Raw genomic sequence first — 20,173 nt, 5'->3', positions numbered from 1 at the left:
ACTCAGAGTAACAACCAGAGGATGCTAGCTGCAGGCCTGTGCAGCTCTGCTCCTTCACATTACTGCACAATGGCACGCATTAGGACACAGGCCGGACAAGTGCCAGCACTCGTTAGGTGCTTTGGGGTCTGTGCACTTGTGCAGTCCTGTTCCCAATATGTTGTTTATGTATGCACAGATGGAACGGAATGGACAGGTGTGTGCTTGTTTAATGCAGGTAATTCAGACAGACGTTCAGTGAGATTATAAAACACAGAGGCATTAATTCCCACTGTAATTAAAAGCATCAATGAGGAGCTTCAATGCACATTTCAACATGCTTGTAACCAGTGGATTAGCCAGCATTTCTAAGCTTGCCAAACACCCCCCCCCCCATCTTTGGGTTATCATTTATGGGAATTTGAGTTGTACAGTTAATATTCTTCTTTTCTTTTCTTTTTCAACCTTTATCTAAGCTTTTCCAAAAGTGTCTTGGCCAAGATATTCTTCACATTTTGACTGAACAAGTGATTTGATTGTTTAAAGCTGTAGGAAAAAGTGGCGCATTTCACCATTTTAATCGAACAAATGACCAAAGTAAGTAAACAATCAGGAAATTACAAGACAACTAAAAAAGCATATAGTCCTGGAGCTGTGTGAGATGAGTGAAGCCTGGATTAATCCAAAAACAGCCAAAGAAGAAACTGTGGCAGTCATCCACGCAGGTATACAATGAGGCCTCATGTTGCGCTGCTTTTTAATACATGTAAATAAACTGAAGAAGCAGATCCAGTGATATGTTCTTTCATTTACAGCATCTCTCTTGTTTAAATAAAAAGAATCTTGCAAAGATTTTGGGTTTAACTTGATTTGAACTTTTCCTCCTTGAACTCCAAACCTTTAGATATTCTTTCCAGTTGGAAACTTCCAAGTTAGACAACAATATCCCGTATAGTCCCACAAAACATTTTTGAAAAGCATTGGCGCACTTCTCCTTTAGGTGCACACGGGCACATCTAAAGCGCATGAGTGACAGGAGAGTTCGACTATGGAGTCGGACTGAGACGATAACAGTCGCATCTTTCTCGAATAACTTGGAGAATGATCTTTTTGGGGTGTTTTCTTTCATTTGATCAAACATCTTTACATATCCTGCAGTACATCACCTCCGGTGTGTGTTTGTGTGCGTGTTTATGTGACTCACAGGGGGCTCGGTGAAGGGAACCGTCTCTCGTGCTTCACGGTAAAGCCCAGCCAACCGTTTGAGTGACAGCTCGTCGACAGCAAGCCCCTCCTTCTGCATCTGCTCATACAAAGCCTTGGCTGACGTAAAGTCCTTATCCAGAACTGCCAGATGACAGGAAGAGAGATGACAACATGAGACATGAAACATGACAATTACTATTTCAATGTAGATATTTAGAGGAAAAATTGAGTATGAGCAAATGACAGTGAATATAGGTGTGGGTGCCAGTTCACACTGCTTCACACTAAAGTCCAACTGCAAAGTGGCCAATCTTTGTATTTATTCTATCTTTTGCCAGAATAAATTATTTATTATCTAATTATTCTAAGAAGATGCTGGCTGTGTGCTTAGCAAGTCAAGGGAAAAGTAGAACTGTTATGCTGCTATGTTAATTTCATACCAACTGTGGACTAATGATGATGAAGATAAGACAAAAAAAGATTAACTAGGACAATTGAAAATAAGAGTCATTTGCAAGAAATAAGGGTAACATAGCTGGATACTAAAATAATCTTTAAACACATTTTAAAAAATTGATCCATACAAAGTTATAAAGCTGCAGTCTCACTTTTTCTTTATCCCTATTCAGAGAGGCAAATCTGACATTATGACTGAATAAATCATTTGTAAACCTGTAACAAATGTGTTTAGCTATATGTATCAAAGAGATAAAAGAAGGCACTCTTGTCAAACAGCCTAAAGAAAAAGTAGAAGGATGTTGCAGAGAACAGAGGTGGCTACAGCATTACTAATTTCTTCCCCTCTGACTGCCTTGACTGACCAACTCGCTATTTAAGGAGACATGTTTCACAGCAGTGGTGCGATGAGGAACGAGTGGAGGTGATGTGAAAGCAAAAAAGGGGAAGCAATGGGCAGGAAAATGTAGGCAGGAGTAAAAAGGTGGAGAGGAAAAGAAGTAATGAAGACAGGAGGGAAAAATGTGCAGGAGGTAAAACGCTGAGTGGTGGAACGTGTTGAGATTAGCACGCTAGGCTAGCCAGGACAGCCAACTCATTAGAGACCATGTGTTCTCCTAACCCCTGACATCTGCCTCTCACACGCAGCCACACACTCTCCTTGACCTGATGCATTGTTAATGCATTTGTTAATGTTGACTTAGCTACAGGCCAGTGAACGCCACAGTTCCAGCCTTGAGAGAGCGCAGGTCCATGTGGTCTTACCGTGACACTTTATCAGGTACGCGTTCACCACCTCTTTCTCGGCAATGTCTGGAATCAGACTCAGCAGGCTCCTAATCTTCCCAATCTGTGCACACAAACAATTCACAAATGAGATGTGGAGATCTGTTGTGATTTCAATCATGCAGGTTCTTCTGGCTTGACAACAACACTCAAATCAAAATGAGCTTTTCTTGTAAAGTTGGTATCACAGTAGCATGCCTATGTTTTGGATACAGAAAGTGAAGGAAGGATGCTTTAAAACAACAATGCCATGAATAGTTTTCCATCAGTTTTCTCAGTTTCTACAGGTTTTAGCAAAAATGGTCGTTTTACAGGTTTTTCACTTGTAAATCGCTAAATTTGCGGGTGGGATATTCCGCACCAATTCAGCCAGTTACTCAGTTCTGTATTCCTAGAATTATTCTTAAACTTTTCCCCCACAGATACCAGGCGACTCTGGTGTCAATCAGCACATTTACATGCAGAAGAGCCCGAGTTGGGGTTGGAGTTCAGCTTAGTCATTTCATTGGACCACTGGTCTTCTGTGTGCCACACTGCGACGGTGTGCACTGTAAGAGCAAACCTGCAAAACATCGAGCTGCTTCTCTCTTTTTCTGTGGGAGATCATCGTACATGTAGTGGAAAGGAACTCACTGCACAGACGTCTTTACGTCACTTGAATGTGGATTTTGTCAGATGATGCTGTGGTTATAAAATCTGAATATTATTAGAACTGAATGGCAGTCTGGAAATGCTTTAAGTTCGCTGCTTTTCAGTCACAATTTCTGACTTGTTTAGTTGTCTGACTAAAGAAACAAAATATATGAATGAGAGCGGCTTTATTTGGAATTTAGCTGTGCCAACATACACGTATGGTTTTACTGTTTTTACAAAAAGATGCAAAAAGTTGAAACTTTAGCTGGGCGCATACATGCAGGAGTGATTTGAACCCCCACCACATAATCTGTGTCTAAAGGAAAAGCTGCAATCTGCCTGTTGAAAACAAGCAGATCCTGAGGAGAATAAGCCTGTCATGTGACTTTACCTGTCCAGGACTCTGAGCCTTTTGAGACACAAAGGACAGCAACAACTCCTTCTGTTCAGCCACGGCGTTACAGCGCTGCACAGAGACAAACGATAGGACAGAAAAGTGTGAGAGACAACACAGATTCCCTTTAACTTTTCTTTTTTTTTAGGTCAAGAAGACTCTCCAACCTATGCTCTTCACGCAGGTGCCGTATATAAACTCACATGCACTCCAGCACACCCACGCATTCACACAAATACACTCAGGGTCACACTCAGGTTAAAGGATAATTATGGATCTAATAACTACTCGTTTCTTTGTGAATTTAAATTCGCAGCACTTTTCTCATCAGAAAGCATAATTATCATCACTTAGTCACACTAAAGGCCATTTCTACAACTCAGTGGGAATGTAAGTATGGGCTAAGCCTGCGCTGTTCAGCAGGAAATAAAAAGATGAGTATCAAACAAAGAAGTAAAGAAGGAACAACTTCAAGGTTTGAGTGTAATTGTTTCACATAAACTGGCACATTTCCTATGTGCAGCAAACACTGTTTTTGTATATTACATTTCTTGATAACAGTTTTTGGGATTGATACACCGCCAGTGTGAATATGGAGTTTGAGAAGCAGATAAATCTCTTTGCATCTAACCCTTGCAGCACTGAGCCATTTCTGTCAAGACTGCAACTGTCGCAGCTGCTTAGAACAAAAACAAACAACTGCTCGACTCCCGATTGATGCAGATACCGGAGCGATAACAACTTAACATTTTCAGGGTTCTGCACTTTGTTAAGACACTAAGTGGCCAAAAAAGTCCCACTCTCTGACATTATGTTGGACCACCATTAGCTTTGATCCCAACAAGCAAATGTTAAAGGAATGTAGAAACTTGTGTACAGTCCAATCAGATACCTGACACACCTGGCTGACTGCTTATGATGCAAACACAGACAAAATAATGTGTGCGTGTTTGTGCAGGAGGAGCATTAACTCTGCTGCATTCTGAGAGAGTGATTGTGTCCTCTTGGCTGAGCAGCGGTGAGGTCCGATTACAAGCCAGTCGTAAACTAACGTGTTTCCCTCCTTTGCCGCCTCGTACAGAATTAAAAGCGGGTGGCCTGTAAGGCTTTTAACGGCACCACACGCACACATACACACAGCGAGCAGCAGTCTTGGAATCACTAAGTGGCAGGATGACTTCAGTACAATCAGGCAATTAGACCAACACTACGCCATTTCACTCTTTGAAGCAACTTTGCTCTATGCTCTCACTCTCTCACTCTGTATTTTTTCCACTCCCTTGCCGCATCAAGCACTCCCAACGGCGACACCACAACTGAGCGGGCCCAGCATCTCCCCTGCTCCTCACACACACTGCTTAAAAGCTCTGCGTACCCAGGGAATGCTTCCTACTTTTCCTCAACGACCCACCCCAGCGCACACCATACGCCATAGAGGAGTCCGTTAAGCGCTCGCCTCGCCACCGTTTCTCTTCTTAATGACTTGACTTCATCCCTCTCACTCCCCACCGAGGTCGCCTCCTTCTCTCTTGATAGCCTTGTCATGATTATAGTCTGCTTGCCTACTTAAAAGCTTTTCAGAGTTTTGGTGCAGCTTCACTTATAGTGGGATGGAGGAGTTGGGCCGCTACCCTCCAGTGACCCTGGAAGAGCGGCTCGGAGGGGGGAGTCAGGAAGACGAAAGCAAACCAACAATAAAGTTTAAACTCAAACTTTAACTGAGAACCGTCTGCGAGGTGTCTTTGTACTTTTATTTCCTGACAGCCGAAAGTCTTGTCGAGTGTTTACATTCTGGCACTTTAAGTTTCTCATTTTAAATGTTGTATTTTTAAATCAGATGTTTACACTTACAGATGTTCAATTACTTCCCTGTTTACATTATTACTATCATCTGTAAATTACGCAGAGACAAAAACTCCAATTATTACAGTCTTTAATGAGACTTTGAACCTTGTTATATCATGCTTCCATTCACTGTTTTAATTCTAAAAACAAATTTCCAAACATGTTCATTTACATCTTAACATTTGTTTTCCATTCTTCTAAAAGTTTAAAGATTTTTAAATTTCAAATTCAATTTTGCAACCAGTTGAGGTGGAGCTCATCCTAATTAGGTTGATTGGTTCTAAAATCAATGATCTCAACCATTCATTACTCTGCCTGTGTCTTCATGATCAAACTATCTATTTTTTGTTGGTAAAATGGCAGAAATGAGCAAGAAAATGGCGTTTTTTCTACCTCAGATTCCAATAACATCAAATTCAGATTCCTTCATTCATACAATCAACAAATCTCAAAGTGAATTAGTTTACAGTAAATTCAGATGAGAGCAGATAATTGTCACATTTGACTAGTTGAAAGCGTTAAATATCTTAATTCTGCATTCCTGAGTTCAGTTTATCAACTAATTTGTAAACTAAGTAATGGTTACTGGTTTCGAATAAATAAAGTGAAATGGAATGTTTCTCTCAGTATTAAGTGTTTTGAATTGGAAAACAGTGACATCCATACATCCCAGCTTTGTAAATTTGAGTTGATTTCATCTGTCATAACAGTGGGCACCAACAAGATATGTCAACTGATGAGGAATGAACCATTCATACCTTTATTTGGTCTAAAATGAAAACTGAAAATGACTTTTCTAATATTAGTCTTCCCTCATTTTCTTCTTCCTACCGAGAGACAGTCTGCATGGTGGGCATATTATAGCTTTAAAATCATGTAAACTGAGTTGATGTTTAAATAATAATAAAGACGAGAGTAGTAAGTAATGTATCTGCTCATTAACATGCATGTTAGTCAGACATCCCTGTTAAAAGATTGAGAGGGACAATCACTCAGGATGTCGGGCAGATATGAGGGACAGACGGATGGCGGCTGTCTTTGTATATTTCAGTTTCACTCTGTCCAGGGGAGTCCAGTATTATGAAAAAGAACAAACAAAGCTTTTGTAAATTACCTAACTGTGAAACTATGTCAAATTAAGTTGATTTCTGTATTTTACAACAAGTTGGTATGAAATGCTGCAAACATCCTCCTCTGTGGCTGCACATGCAGATCATTGGCTTTTTTTTGTTTTTTTTTTAAACTGATGATTTTGATCCAATTTCAAAACGCCAAGTACAGTTTAGGGTTAAAAGAAAGCAGCTAAGATGGTATGATGAGGGACACGTAAGGGCGTGTCAAGGGTTCATATTTAAAAAGTTAATAATCTAATAAAGTCATATTCTACCTGTGTAAGTGTGCACTCTGGAGCATCTGAAAGACTGAGTGGGGTAATTGCTAAAGTGAAAGAAAACGTCACTGCTAGAAGGAAGAAAGTACACAGAGAGCAACATGCATCGTCCCCTCCCATCTCTCACCCATCTAATTGCAACATATTCATGTCCCCAGGCTTAATGCAAAGTCATTGAGCTGTAATGTATGAACTGTGTTAAATAAGTGAAGTAGTAGGCGGCCAATTTCAGACCACCAGACTCAGTGGGTGGAATGTGGGTGAGCGTTTTCTGACAGAAAAATGTGCAGCGGGATAAATAAGTCAACAACTGTGGTGGAGGAGTAGCTCCAGCATCACTGCAGTCTGACGACTGGAAGAAAGCAACTGGGAGATGTGATGGACTAAATTCATCATTAGGTCCCATGTTGATGTCCCATGTTTTTTTTAATTTTTTTTTTTTTATAGAAGGGAGTAGATTTTAAATGTTGATATAATTAAAAATGTGGCCACATGCAGGGCAGTCAAATTGAGGAGAGTGCTCTGGATAAAAATGCTCCAGATCATTTAAAAAAAAACAAAAAAAACCCCAGAAAACTAATCTAAACTCAGCAGGGAAAGGGGAATCAGCACATGACCACCTGAAACTGGGAAATACACAAGCTTTTTACACTACAAAACAGAGATTAATCAGTGGCTCTATGATGAGAAGCACAATCTGAACAGAGAGCCATGTATTCCTTGACTTCCTGTTTAAATCGTGATAAGGGGAGGTGATAAAGTGCTGTGAGAAAAGCAGCTGTCTCCATTTACATTGTCGCTAGTTAATATCGCTCTAATATCATGTCTCATCGCAGTTTCTGTGGACTACAAACAGAAAGAAGTCTGAAAGTCACACAGATTCACACTGAATATTAACCAGATCTCACACACAAAAACACAAAGATATTTAAAACCCACATTCAAATGTTAACATCTATCTTTAAACAACATAGCAGCAACAGATATGTCCGGGATACACACAGAAATGTTTTGGCTCTCACACACAGATACTCACAGCCAGCATGAATTTGGCGTCCTCGACTTTGTCCATTTCCAGCAGCTGGAGGAAGAGATCTGAGGCTGGTCTGTAGCAGGCGAAGTGGTTGGCTAACCGCTCTGCCATAATACTCACTGCAACAGCACATGCACATCCTGGTCAATTTTCAGTTTGTATCACTGATAGACTGTATTTGAAATCCGAGGTTTGTGCACGTTTCTTTTTATACACTGAGCATTTATGCTTTTTGTGTCTTACATTTGTCCAAGGCTTTGTCGTTGCCAGATTCCAGGACCTTTCTGAAGACGAAGGACATACTGGGATTTGTGTTGTCTGGACTTGTGTACATTGCATCAAACAGCTCTACTGCAGAGTCCACATCACCACTGAGGAGAGAAGGTGTGTTTGTTTAGTCCTGCCTGCCTGTCCAGGTGTGAAAACATCTATATTATGACCCCAATTCCAAAAAACTGATGTGTAAAATGTAAAAAAAAAAAAAAAAAACAGATCTCATAAATTTGAATATTTCACTTTCAATAGAACATAGAAAATGGTTTAAAGACTGAAATTAAGACATTTTACTAATTTATTGGAAATATTCTGAATTTGATGGCAGCAATGCATCTTAGAAAAGGCGGGACAGGTTCCATGTTTACCACTGTGCAGAATCCCCTCCTTTTTTACCAACAGTCTGTAAACATCTGGCAATGTAGGAGACCAGTTGGTGGACTTTTGGAAGAGGAATGTTGTCCCATTCTAGCTGTTTAACAGTCTTCTCTGTGTAATTCGTATTTCATGATGCACCAAATGTTTTCACTTGATGAAAGGTCTGTACTGCAGGCTGATCAGTCCAGCAACTGGAGCTTCTACTATGAAGCCATGCAGTTGTAAAGATGCAGTATGTGGTTTAGCATTGCTGAAATCTGCAACGCCTTCCCTGAAAAATACATCCCGTGGATGAGAGCTCTAAGACCTGTATATACCTTTCAGAATCTATGGTGCCTTTCCAGATGTGCAAGCTTCCAGTTCCTCAGGCACTTGCACACCTCCACACCATCAGAGATGCAGGCTTCTGAGTGTTGATGACATGCCAGATGGTCCCTCTCATGCCAAATGTTGCTACCATCAAATTCAAGAATAGCTAATATTCTTCATGAAATTAAAAGTATTTTACACAATATTCCAACTTTTTTCAATGACCAGTTTCCAAGTCTGGAAATATGGTGTGGCTTTGTTTGGGGAAAGACTCCCGATTGTGTCCTTGAAAGAGAAATGTATAAGATAAAGGGCTTTGGGCTGGTAAGGAACACATGCAGAGATTATACTGTATTCTGTACTCAAGAACAACAAAGGAGCTCCTGGGGCAGTTTTAAGACTTTGAAAATATAATAAAAATCCTATTATATTAGTTGAATCTTTTTGTCCTTTACATCCTCCGATTTGGTGCAGACCAGCTCATTGTCCCTCTCATAGTGTGAAATGCTTTTCTGCTGAGGTTGCCACCACCTGACAAAAGCCTGCACACCAAAACAACTCAATCTGGCAACCCAAGCTCACTACAAACACTTTACGCCCTCTCCCCGCCGTCAGTCATAATGAATATTTAACAAAGAGGGTGGGCGTTCTTCACTGTGTACGTACATGTGTGAGAGTCCAGAGGTAGGGGAACATATCTATGCTGATTGTTGCGACTGGGACCGTCTGAATAATTCAGCAAAAGGCCCCTCTAAATGTGGTGCTCCGCTTTCCGGACCTACTCGCTTTTCCACCGCAGCTCTTAACCAGTCAGCTTGACTCATATAGAAGGGGGAGGCACGTGTCAGAGAGGCTCAGAGCGCAGCTCCCAGAGGTCAGGGTTCAAGCTGACAGGCCCGAGCTGCGATGGCCAATCAGGCGTGAGACTGCCTAGCTATTTCTCACTTCCTGCTGTCCCTCCAAGTTGACACGGTTCGAGCTGGGCGACTGCGCTAATGCAGCAAGTGGCACAATAAAACTTTTATGCACGATATGTTTTATTATTTTGTCCTCCGCTATTAGAGAGCCAACAAAGCAGTGGTGGAGGATGGGTGTTTTCATGACATTAAAAGGAGTCCATGAATAATCCTATTATGCCTGTGTTTCCTATTTGTTCTTGGGCCTCACTCACCCTGTAAGCTTTTACTTTAAGAGTGTGTCAGTCTGGATCTTGTCACACCGCTGGTATTGCATTAAATTGTTATGTCTGTCTAAAAGTCTTTACACAATAGAATAAAACTCATTGGACTGCAGTGAAATGCTATTTTTGCACATTTAACCTACAGCCGTGCCCATTTGCAGTTGTTTATTTCACGGTTTGGTGTGTGTCTGTACCACATTTGACTCAATATAGCTAGCTTTCATGATCAAAATGTTGTTGGTTGTTATCATTCTTTGTTCATAGAAAAATCAGACAAAAAGTCAGAAATCTTCAAAATATCTTTCACAAAACACCAACCCGATGGCCTTACTTATTGATGTGCGCCAGGGCTGTGTTGTTAATAAACACCATGCTGGACAGGCTGGAGGTTGTGGCGAGGCTCTTAATTAGAGACTCCACTTCTTGAATGCCTGCGACATCGCCACTGTTACCCAGGGCCTGAACCAATCTGGTGATGGCAAGGTTCGAGGGCACGTGATCCACCTGAAGCATAGACTTCAGTTTCTCAAGAGCATCTGTTAAGGAGCACAAGAGGTGAGTGTTTGTTTGTACACAACATGGCACACAACATGTGTGCATTGTGGCTGATGCTCACCTTTGGCCTGCCCTCTCTTGCTGTACGAGATGATGAGCAAACTGCTGGCGATGTCACTCAGCTTGAAGCCTGGCACACGAGTCTCAGCACTGAGGGAGGAATAAAATATGTTCTTGGTCATCACCTTTGAAAAGTCTTCCTTTTTGTAAACCTGTTGAAAATAAGTTTTAACATGCGAGGACAAACAAAATAACCATAGAACAGCTACTAATAGTGTTTTCTGTGTGTCAGCATTTGTGGGCAAAACTTCAAATCAATGTGTCAAAATCTTTCATGTTGGTATTGACTGTGGAGGATTTTTGCATAAATATCCTGCTGCAGGACAGTTTTATTAAAAGTATTTGATTCACTGAACTGAGTTAAAAACAGACAAACATTTTTTTTATCTGAATGCTCTTTGACTGTGTTTCCTGGGAATACACAATTTCACTGAAAGATAATCTGGAAAACTAATGGAAAATAAGGCTTGTCTGCTTTCTGTTTTTGCACATTTGTGGCCGGAGGTTTTATTTGTGTATCATGTAATCCAGTGTGGCGTGGGCTGTTCCTGTGAAAATGAAAAAAATGTATCTATTCATATTGTGATATCTTGATATTAGATCATGTACATCGTGTATGAGTGATGCCACAAAAAGTCCATTATTTCTAACTTTAAAGCTGATACTGTTGTGTACCATTAAGAGGAAATCTTTATAATCTGCGATGACTGAACTATCTATGTGGTATCTTAAGCTTTGAGTTCTGTGACATTATGAGGCATCACATTTAGGAAAGCATTAGACTCCACAGAGACAGAGGGGATAAACACATGAGCTGAAACATATAAGACAAAGAAGACAATAGAAACAAATCTGATTGGCAGCAAGTCTGAGCCTCTCGTAAAGCGCCTGCTGTGACCTGAAATAATACAGACATCAAGCAGTTGATTGATGTCGCCATATATGGGATGTTTCTTTCTGCTGAGTTCCCTTATGTGTTTTGTATATCTGCACGTGGAGGGTTGAAGTTGAATGCTTCTGTTTTGAGGCCTGCTCCTGGCTCCTCATCACCTCCTCCTTCCCTCGCTTCGTACCCATTTGCCATCCCTTTCAGCCCTCCTTCTTTTCATTTCTTTGCCACTAAAACCTCAATCAAACTTGCCTCTTTTTTTTATTCATTATTATAGCCCTGCAACCAGATTAATCCCTTCGCTCAATTGAGCATCAGGCAGGCAATCCTTATCACCACAGCGACACCAGGCCAAGCAGCATCCGGCAGCTGCTGTGACAGGGTCACGCCAAAGATTGGAGCAGTAACAGGGTCGGCAAATGATTGCCGTTGAGAGCGAGCAGCAGGGGACTGGGGTCAGAATTATTCTTATCAAGTGGGAGAAAATCTCTCGAGGCTGTCTCACTCACCTTTTCCCAATACACCCCACCGCTCTCATCCTTCTTTGAGGCGTTTTAGCCAATGAATTCCTCTTCCACCTCTTCCTCTCTCTCATCATCTTCACTCTCTCCCTCAATCCCTTAATCTCACCATAAGCACCCCGCTGCTCAATTCTGTACAGATTACCCAAAAACAAACACACACCCACATGCACTGGGAATTAATGCCTATAGCGCCTTCATTATCCCCATACGTGATTAAATCTAGCCCTCCTCTTCTCGTTCACTCCTTTTTTTCCTATTTAGCCCTTTTTATCTCCATCCTTTCCTTCCCATTTCCATCTTTCTCCTCTCAGCTCATTTCACTTCTCATTAAGAGCGCAGATAAACTAAGCTTTTATCCAGGCGGGGATGCCATAAACCAATTCAAACAGAGACTGGAGATGGGTTATCTCCTGCATTGCCTTGTGTTCGTTGAAACACGGCTCTAAAATTGATATGATTATTCTCATAACAAAAAAAGAATGAACCATGTCGAGAGCAGAAAACAGGGAAGAGACTGATAGTGTAATGGATGTTTTTACATGTTTTTTGCTTCTGTTCAATTTAGTCACTGCAGCTCTTCCCTCGGTGTATGTCATTATGTTATTATCTCTTTGCTTTGGTGTTTTTCTCTGCAGAAAGAAAGTGATATAAAGAAAGGGAAAAAAGGAGATAAAGAAAAAGTAGGAGATTACCTAAAAAGACAAACATCAGAGAAGATCCGCTCTGTACTAAGCTCAGATCTGTAATACCTCTGTCTGTACATCCATTTGTCTCCAGGCTCAAGTCCTGATCTGGCCCCAGTATCACAATAACACATGATACATTACTAATTGGAAGAAGATTGATGCTTCTACACAAAGTCACCCTCTTCCCAGAAAGCCAAAACTAATCTGAACATCCAAGTGTGTGTATCTTGGGGCTTAGTATGAACTATTGTTCATATCTAGCAGGGTTGAGTATGTTAACACACAATCAGTTTATAATCCTCATGTCTACTGAGGAGCTGCAGCTTTAGCCTGATGCGACCTCAGTTGAAACCAACTGCAGACGTGCTGATGAGGATCAAAACACGGTGACAGCTGCCTCACCTGACACTTAACATTTCACATATAATAAGGGATGGACATTGTGAAAATCTAAACCTACCAAAGCAGTAAAGTGGATAGGCTGCAGGCATTCAGCTGCTGTTAAATACGAGTAAGATGGACTAATACACATAGATCCAAGTAAAAAGCATGGGGGCTGAGAGAAGTGGCTCATATTTCTGCAGGAAGCCACATCTGATGGTCAGATGGCTTCAAAAGCTTCTCCTTCCACGTCTTCTATTATTCGATTAGGAGGGCTGCCAAACCTGACAATCTTAAGTAAATTCTTGGGGTATAGCTGTAACATTAGGCTAACATTAAGGCCATTTATAAGCTTAATATTTTCAAAGAAGTTCAAGAACAGCCCTGACCTTAAGGAACAAGGAGGAATAATGTACTGAGGTCAAAAGCATTGCTGTGATTTTGCAGATCCCTGCTCTGCCTCATGAAATTATGCCAAGCATGTGTCAATCCTCCCCATTTGAGAATTTTTTTTTCTTAAGTGCAAATTCTTCTTGCAAATTCAGTACAGGGTCAAACACTTAGTCTGTTTGTGTTTTTTGGCAGGACAGACGCTCGGTGGTGCTCAAACATACAGACATCACATGCTTTTTTGTTACTTTCTCTACGTTAACTCTCTCCTCTAGAACAACTGGCTTCTCCCTCTGCTTTTGAGAGCAGCCACACACTATAAACATGCCCTGAAATTTGTTATGGAATGATTTGTTGAGAAACCTACATTCCCTTGACAACAAATGCATCCTCGATAGCTCCCTCTGACAACAGTGCACGGATCAGTTGGTCATAAGGGGAGGGGTTAAAAGCCACACCCATTTTATCTGCTTCCTTCAGTATCCCAAGTGCTTCTGCAGAAAGAGAGAAGAGGAAAAATTTGATTACAAGATAAAGAATTTCAGATTATCCTCATATTAAAGGATTATAAAACATCTGAAGGCGCAGCGGAAGCATCAATAATGGTCTAACAGATTATGAACACATTTTTTACTTTAGAACAAGGGATAAGTCTGAAAATGATCTTGCTTTAACATGCAATGTACAATGCACATGTTGCTTGAACACATACATTGTGCTTTATTACGACTGAAAAAGGACTTAAACCCTTCCCACTGTTTGAAAATGTCCTTGTAATTTGAGTTTTGCTCGTCTGAACATGACTTGTCAGAGAAAACACTCCTGATGCAATATGAAGCTGTTTGATGGTTAGATCAAAACTGTATTGCTGCTGAAATGTTGGAAACCCACATATGATGAACTCCTGAGGTAAAAAAATGATTCCAATAGTTTCAAATGCCTTATTTCAACTAACTGGAAGTGTTAAATCTACCATTTAAAACCTGCTTCTTTTTAATCCAGCTTTGTGTCATGCAGGACAACAACATGAGACCTCCTGCTGCTTACCTTTTGCTTTGCCCTTCTTACAGAGGGCCAACAGACGGCCCTGGTAATCAGCACCACCTTCTGCTGTCGGGGGTGTTGATGGTGACTTGACCTGCTGTGTGGTGGGAGCTTGTTTGTACCACGTCTGCAAATGACACACACAGAAAACAAAGCTAAAACTCGGTGTGATGTTTCCATCAAAACACAGCTAAGTCCAGCCTGAAAACACGTTTGGCTGGCGATGAGCTGGTGTGTGTGCATTTGTGTATATGATGGTGCAATAACGCTGGGCAGCCAGGGCAGGGTCCTGTAATGCTCGGTCACCCATGAAGCAGCAAGGGGAGGGGGTTAAGCTGTATTGGCTGGGGGCAAATTAGGTCTGGCACCCCAGGGGCAAAGGAAATGTATGTGTGTTAGAGATTGCGTGTGTTGGAGTGGGGGGGTGGTGTCAATTGAAGAGCCCCTGGGGTCACCAAGTTCATCGCTCCAGGCAACAGCAATCACTTCCTGTCTCATCATGGTTTGCGCTGTTGGAGCATGCAAACCAAAGACGAGGACAGAAGCAGCGAGGAGGAATGGTTTAGCAGAAAGCAGAGCAAAATGAATGCAAGACTCCCCTTTGTCTTTACAGCAATTACACTGGAGAGGAAAAAAAAACTCTGATTCTCACTTAATTTTAGTCCAGCTGAGCATCAAGCAACAGCCATATGTTGGCATTTAGCTGCTGGCTAAATTAGTCAGGCATTACAGATTTATAGACAGATCAAGCTGTAATTCCTTTCACCAGCCAGCCAGCCTGATTGACTACACTTCAGATCAGAGCCTCAATCCTGTTTGCTCTGCATGTAATGAACAGAGGCTTAAAGTGGAGCGGAGTGGGGGGCTTTGTGGAGAGCAGCTGATAAAGAATTTGCTCAGGTTTTTGGGGGGTTAGCTCCGAGAATCAGAGGCCAGGGTCAACTTGCTCTTTGGTTAATCTATTCAGAGAGCAACAGTTTTCAACTCAAACAAAAAAAAACTTGTAGAATCACGGGAGTAAAAGTAAGTGGCAATAAGACCACTGTGCTATGAGCGGTGGAGAGCAGCTTCAGTTTTTATTTGGTTGTACTCAATTATGTATGTAGTCACATACATAGTCAATTATGAATGTGTTTTTGTGATTATTTTCACCGTCAATTCATAAAATACTCTATTTAATCAACCTTAACTCTAGAACAAGAGGGGCACCTTACTTCTTAAAACTGAGGAGTAGGCCCAAGTGAAAGGACTAAGGGGAGAAACTGGGACTGGACCCTAATTTCTCCATAATTTGTCAATGTAGGTGGTATTTCGGCAGTATGGAGTATCAAGGTCTTTGTTGGTTTTTTTGTTGGCCCAAGTGCATAGGAAGACCGCTTCCAGTTCAGTTATCTTAGGACTGCATGTTTGCTTTTTGCAGATGTGGTCCTTTGACCATAAAAGGTGAAATCATAAATACAAGCAGCCAAAATGAGCTTTTCTGAAAAATGGTTGGGCTCATCCTTGGGGACAGAGTGAGGAGCTCAGTGAACAAACTTGCAGATTACAATCTCTCTCTTACAATTTCCCTTTTTTTTGTGACAGAAAATGTAATTAAATGAAAACTGCATGCTGACAGGGGACATTATATATTACTATTAATCCATCATTAAGGGTGCAGGTTGCAGAATAACGTATCTAAATGCTGCATGTCGAGTTCTGCGTATCAGCAATAGCAATAATGTCCCAGTAGAAAAAAAGCTACGTTGTCTCTGTCCCTGTTAGTCAGAATTTCCCCACACTGTAAAAGCAAGTCATCAACTACAAGCCAGGCCAAAGTGAGGAATCCTTAAATTAGTTGAGGACAATGGATTTACAGAAAGATTACAGTGCAGAAATGTATTTACAATCATGCTGTGCTGTGATTCATCATCTTTGCAGCATTGCTGTGCATTGTGTTAGACCTTGGTCACTTTTAGACTACAGAGCTGCATCTCCTGGCCTTTACTTTCAAATTAACTAGCACTGCTTTTTCTCATCTTTAGGAACCTCCTGGCAGATATTAAAAAAGATGCATCTCATTAAGAAGCTGGATTTTTACCTCAGGGACCTCAAAGGGCACGTGCTGGCCATTACTCCTCAGAATATCTGCCAGCAAACACAGGGTCCTCTCCCTGGGAATGACATTCTCTTCCTGCATCTTTGTCCAAATGGCTTCTGCCTTCTTCCAGTCGTTTGTCTCCTCTGAAACAGAAACAAATCAGTTGGAATAAGAAAAGGTTTGTGATTTGTTATGAAGCCATGGAACACAGACCTTTGCGCTCAATACTCAGCTCACCACCAAGCCTGCACCAAAGCGCAATTTCTGACAAAGCACTCCATGCTGAGAGAAGGCAATCAAAGCTCTAATCTGATCAACTGACTGACCCTAAACTATGCTGTAATTTATCAAACACACCAACTAGTGTGTGCGGGTCGGCAGGGAAGTGGAGGTAATGGGCTGACAATCAGCTTTAACACTCCAATCACAATTGTTATCAGTTTGCCCTGCAGCAATCAAAACATGTCTTCTTCTTCCTTCTGACTGATCCCACACCGTCACACACACAGACGCGCAGGCAAAGGTAGGAAACTAAAAAAGCAAAGAACACTGATACAAACTAAATAAGAGCACACAGACAAATGAAGGGAAGATGCTTACTGCATAACCTGAGGATGTAAGTGTACATCTCATCTCTGTCGCACTCAAAAAGCTTGGCTGTCATCTCCACCATCTGCTCCAAGGGCTCCATCTAAACACACAATATGCACTTCAGTTTAAACAAATGATATTTTCTTTGGTCTTAGTTATTTTTGCCTACTTGTGTGTTACCTGCTTAGTGAAAATGCATTTGTCTGCATACCACTGCAGGCGTCCAGGCTTTGACCTTAGCCCGGGGGTCTACAAAAAGAAGAACAGACAATAAAGCTTCATAACAACACAGTATTTACAAAAAGAGATTTTCCCCTTAAAGTAGGTGCAGCCACGGGCCGATCATGAAATGACACAGAACAGCTGTAAACCAAGCAAATACAATCTGTGGGGGTCTCGTGTCTCCAACTGTGCTTCTTGCAGATGTTCAGCAGCGTTGCACGTCTCTGTTTTGATTCTCACTTTGTGCCACTGTGATGATTTAGCATCCAGTTTGGGTCGCTTAATGTCTGAATTGGTCTTAAATGCAGGATCAGTTCCCACCTTGAGTTTCATTCTGAAGGTTTTGCGTGAATGTCGTGATAATCTGCATAATTCTGCAGCCCTTCTGCAGGCCGTTCTCTTTCTTTATGTTTTTTTTTTCCCTCTCTTGAAAGCAGTTACCGTTGTTTATGCTTCAGTGAGATTATTCTGCAGATGTTTGTTAGTATTTTGAATCTTTTTTTTGTCATTAACAGTTTATTTCTCTTTGTCTTACACTTTTTTTCTGCATCTCATTTTTTGACGTGTGTAAAAGACTGTTGAGACTGTGCTCGATTAGTTATCTGTCCAAGAGTGCAGCAGTTTGATATATTTCCAGCAGTTTTTACTGTAAACCAGAGGGAGAAATCAAACGGGACATTTGTTTGGCCTTGAGTGATTCTGCAGCAAATGCATAGACAAAAGATTCTTCTCCTCACATATAAAGCTCTTAATGAACAAGCTCCATCGTATCTTAAAGAGCTCATTGTAAGGTATTTTCCTAACAGAGCACTTCGCTCCCAAACTGCAGGTTTACTTGTTGTTCCCAGAGTTTCTAAAAGTAGAATGGGAGGCAGAGCCTTCAGTTATCAGGCCCCTCTCTTGTGGAATAAGCTGCCAGTAAATGTCCGGGAAGCAGACACCCTTTCCACTTTTAAGATTAGGCTTAAAACTTTCCTTTTTGATAAAGCTTATAGTTAGGGATGGCTCAGGTGATCCTGAAACATCCCATAGTTAAGCTGTTATAGGCTTAGACTGCTGGGGGACCTCATCTGTCACACCTTTCCTCACTTTGCTCTCTTTTCCCTGTTTAATTTCACAATTGATTTTATGTACATGTGACATTATTGTGGTTATTAACTTGTGTTTCCCTGTTCCAACAGGTATCATTTGAATGGTGTTATGGTGGTTTTCCCCCCTCTTTTCTGTCTTCTCAAACCCCATCTGGTCGAGGCGGATGGCCACCCTTCCTGAGTCTGGTTCTTCCTGTTAAAAGGGAGTCGTTCCTTTCCACAGTCGCCACAGGCACGCTCAGGACGGGAGATTGGACTGAAGAATAGTTTCAATGCAATCTGTTGGTTTCCTTAGGTAGGATATTATTTTTTTAATTGGCTCTATATGAATGAATTGGATTATGATTACAATGACTTGAATTCCAATTGGCTTGAATTGGACTATATTATTTAAGTGCCTTGAGATGACAATTGTTGTAATTTGGCGCTATATAAATAAAATTGAATTGAATTGAATTGAATTGAAAAGCTTCAAAACAATCCTTCACATCCCCAGATAACACAACTGATACAAAGTAAAACATGTTAATGTTTGCATCAGAGCTGAAACAGAGTGGATTATTCCATAACAAAGTACAGCGCTGCTTATTTTAATAAATGCTATGGCAGATGTAGATTTCCATCACTTTAAATTGCTTGTTTTGTTCAATCCAAAACCCACATATGAAATTAATTATAAAACATGACCCCAAAGCTACATGCTGAGTTACAAAACCCTCCCTTCAGCAAAAGGAACAAGAATTTCTGTTACTGACAGGATAAGCATCTCTGCATCATGCAGTCAGTTTAGGATTGCAAGAGGAGGCGAGAAAGAAAAACAAAAAACCCAAACAAAAGATTTTTCATGTTCATTAAAGGCCAGAAACGGCTAAAGTCTGACAGTTATGACAACTTATTGCAAGCTAAAGCATAATATTGGCTCCAGATCTATCATCTATCTGCTCATTTCAAAATTAATGCTCCTTCACTGAGTTGTATGTGAACTGACAGCCTTAGAACGGAGGTCAGCTCCAATGTTGAAGAAAAAGACTTGCAGCTTTCACCATAAATATGAAAAGGTTTGTGTATCCACTTCAAGTGCTTTGCTACTGTGAAATGAAACCTTGGAGTACTTTTGACAAAACCCGCGACTGGACCTGGGTTAAGCAGAAGACAGTGAACGGCTGGATGGAAGGTGAACAAGTTCTGTCTGCACCAGAACAAAGGTCTGCATTCTGTTCCGCTGAAACTGAGCAACAGATAAATCAAACAATGGGACCGCACAAATAAATGTTGCTCAGGAAAACACATGAGAAAAAAAAAGAAAAAAAAAGGGCTTTAAAATCCTCTGACCGGAGCTGTAGTCTTCCATTTTCCAGAGATTTGTTTTTACTTTTCGGACACCAATGATATGCAGATAAGCAGAGTATTTGTGCGGTCAATAAGGGCTGACATAGATTGATCTGCAGGCTCATGTAGCCATGATTTAGCCTGATATGTGCAGTGCCGAGATGATTATTATCAGGGAAAAGCAGTGATCAGGATTTCATCTGTCTCCCGGGGCTTTGATACAATCTGAATAAGACTAGGGTTGAGAAATTTCACTCTCCTCTTTGTGGTAATCTGGCTAAGAAAAAAAAAGGGACATAGAATGATCTGACTGGAGATTAATCTGAACGAGGATCAACAGCACTCAATCCTCGCTGGCCTCTTTGATGGGTGCCCGTCATACTGTGAGAAGGAGAACATAAAAAAGAAAAAAAAAAGAAAAGCTTCATCCTTTTCTCTAAGCATCCCTGGCTGTCGTCATCCTTTCGTT

The 20,173-nt window shown here is 41.1% G+C and overlaps 1 protein-coding gene across 1 annotated transcript in view; it reads right to left on the bottom strand.

Moving 5' to 3' along the window:
• The window catches only part of lrpprc (leucine-rich pentatricopeptide repeat containing), a 59,242-nt gene that overhangs the window by 1,411 nt on the left and 37,658 nt on the right, over positions 1-20,173 (bottom strand). Inside the window, exons 26-37 of the mRNA XM_072390703.1 lie at positions 17,243-17,311; positions 17,072-17,162; positions 16,472-16,614; positions 14,395-14,518; positions 13,715-13,841; positions 10,479-10,567; positions 10,194-10,398; positions 7,966-8,093; positions 7,726-7,841; positions 3,452-3,526; positions 2,407-2,491; positions 1,184-1,326 (exon numbers count right to left, since the gene is read on the bottom strand). Coding sequence (XP_072246804.1) covers positions 1,184-1,326; positions 2,407-2,491; positions 3,452-3,526; positions 7,726-7,841; positions 7,966-8,093; positions 10,194-10,398; positions 10,479-10,567; positions 13,715-13,841; positions 14,395-14,518; positions 16,472-16,614; positions 17,072-17,162; positions 17,243-17,311 — 1,395 coding nt within the window. The remainder of the gene's footprint in view (positions 1-1,183; positions 1,327-2,406; positions 2,492-3,451; positions 3,527-7,725; positions 7,842-7,965; positions 8,094-10,193; positions 10,399-10,478; positions 10,568-13,714; positions 13,842-14,394; positions 14,519-16,471; positions 16,615-17,071; positions 17,163-17,242; positions 17,312-20,173) is intronic.

This window comes from Leuresthes tenuis, unplaced genomic scaffold, assembly GCF_036924035.1.
Source record: "Leuresthes tenuis unplaced genomic scaffold, fLeuTen1.0.hap1 SCAF_8, whole genome shotgun sequence".
Lineage (NCBI taxonomy): Eukaryota > Metazoa > Chordata > Actinopteri > Atheriniformes > Atherinopsidae > Leuresthes > Leuresthes tenuis.
Note: the sequence above shows the minus strand (reverse complement) of the source record. Positions and strands in the feature narration are given on the sequence as shown.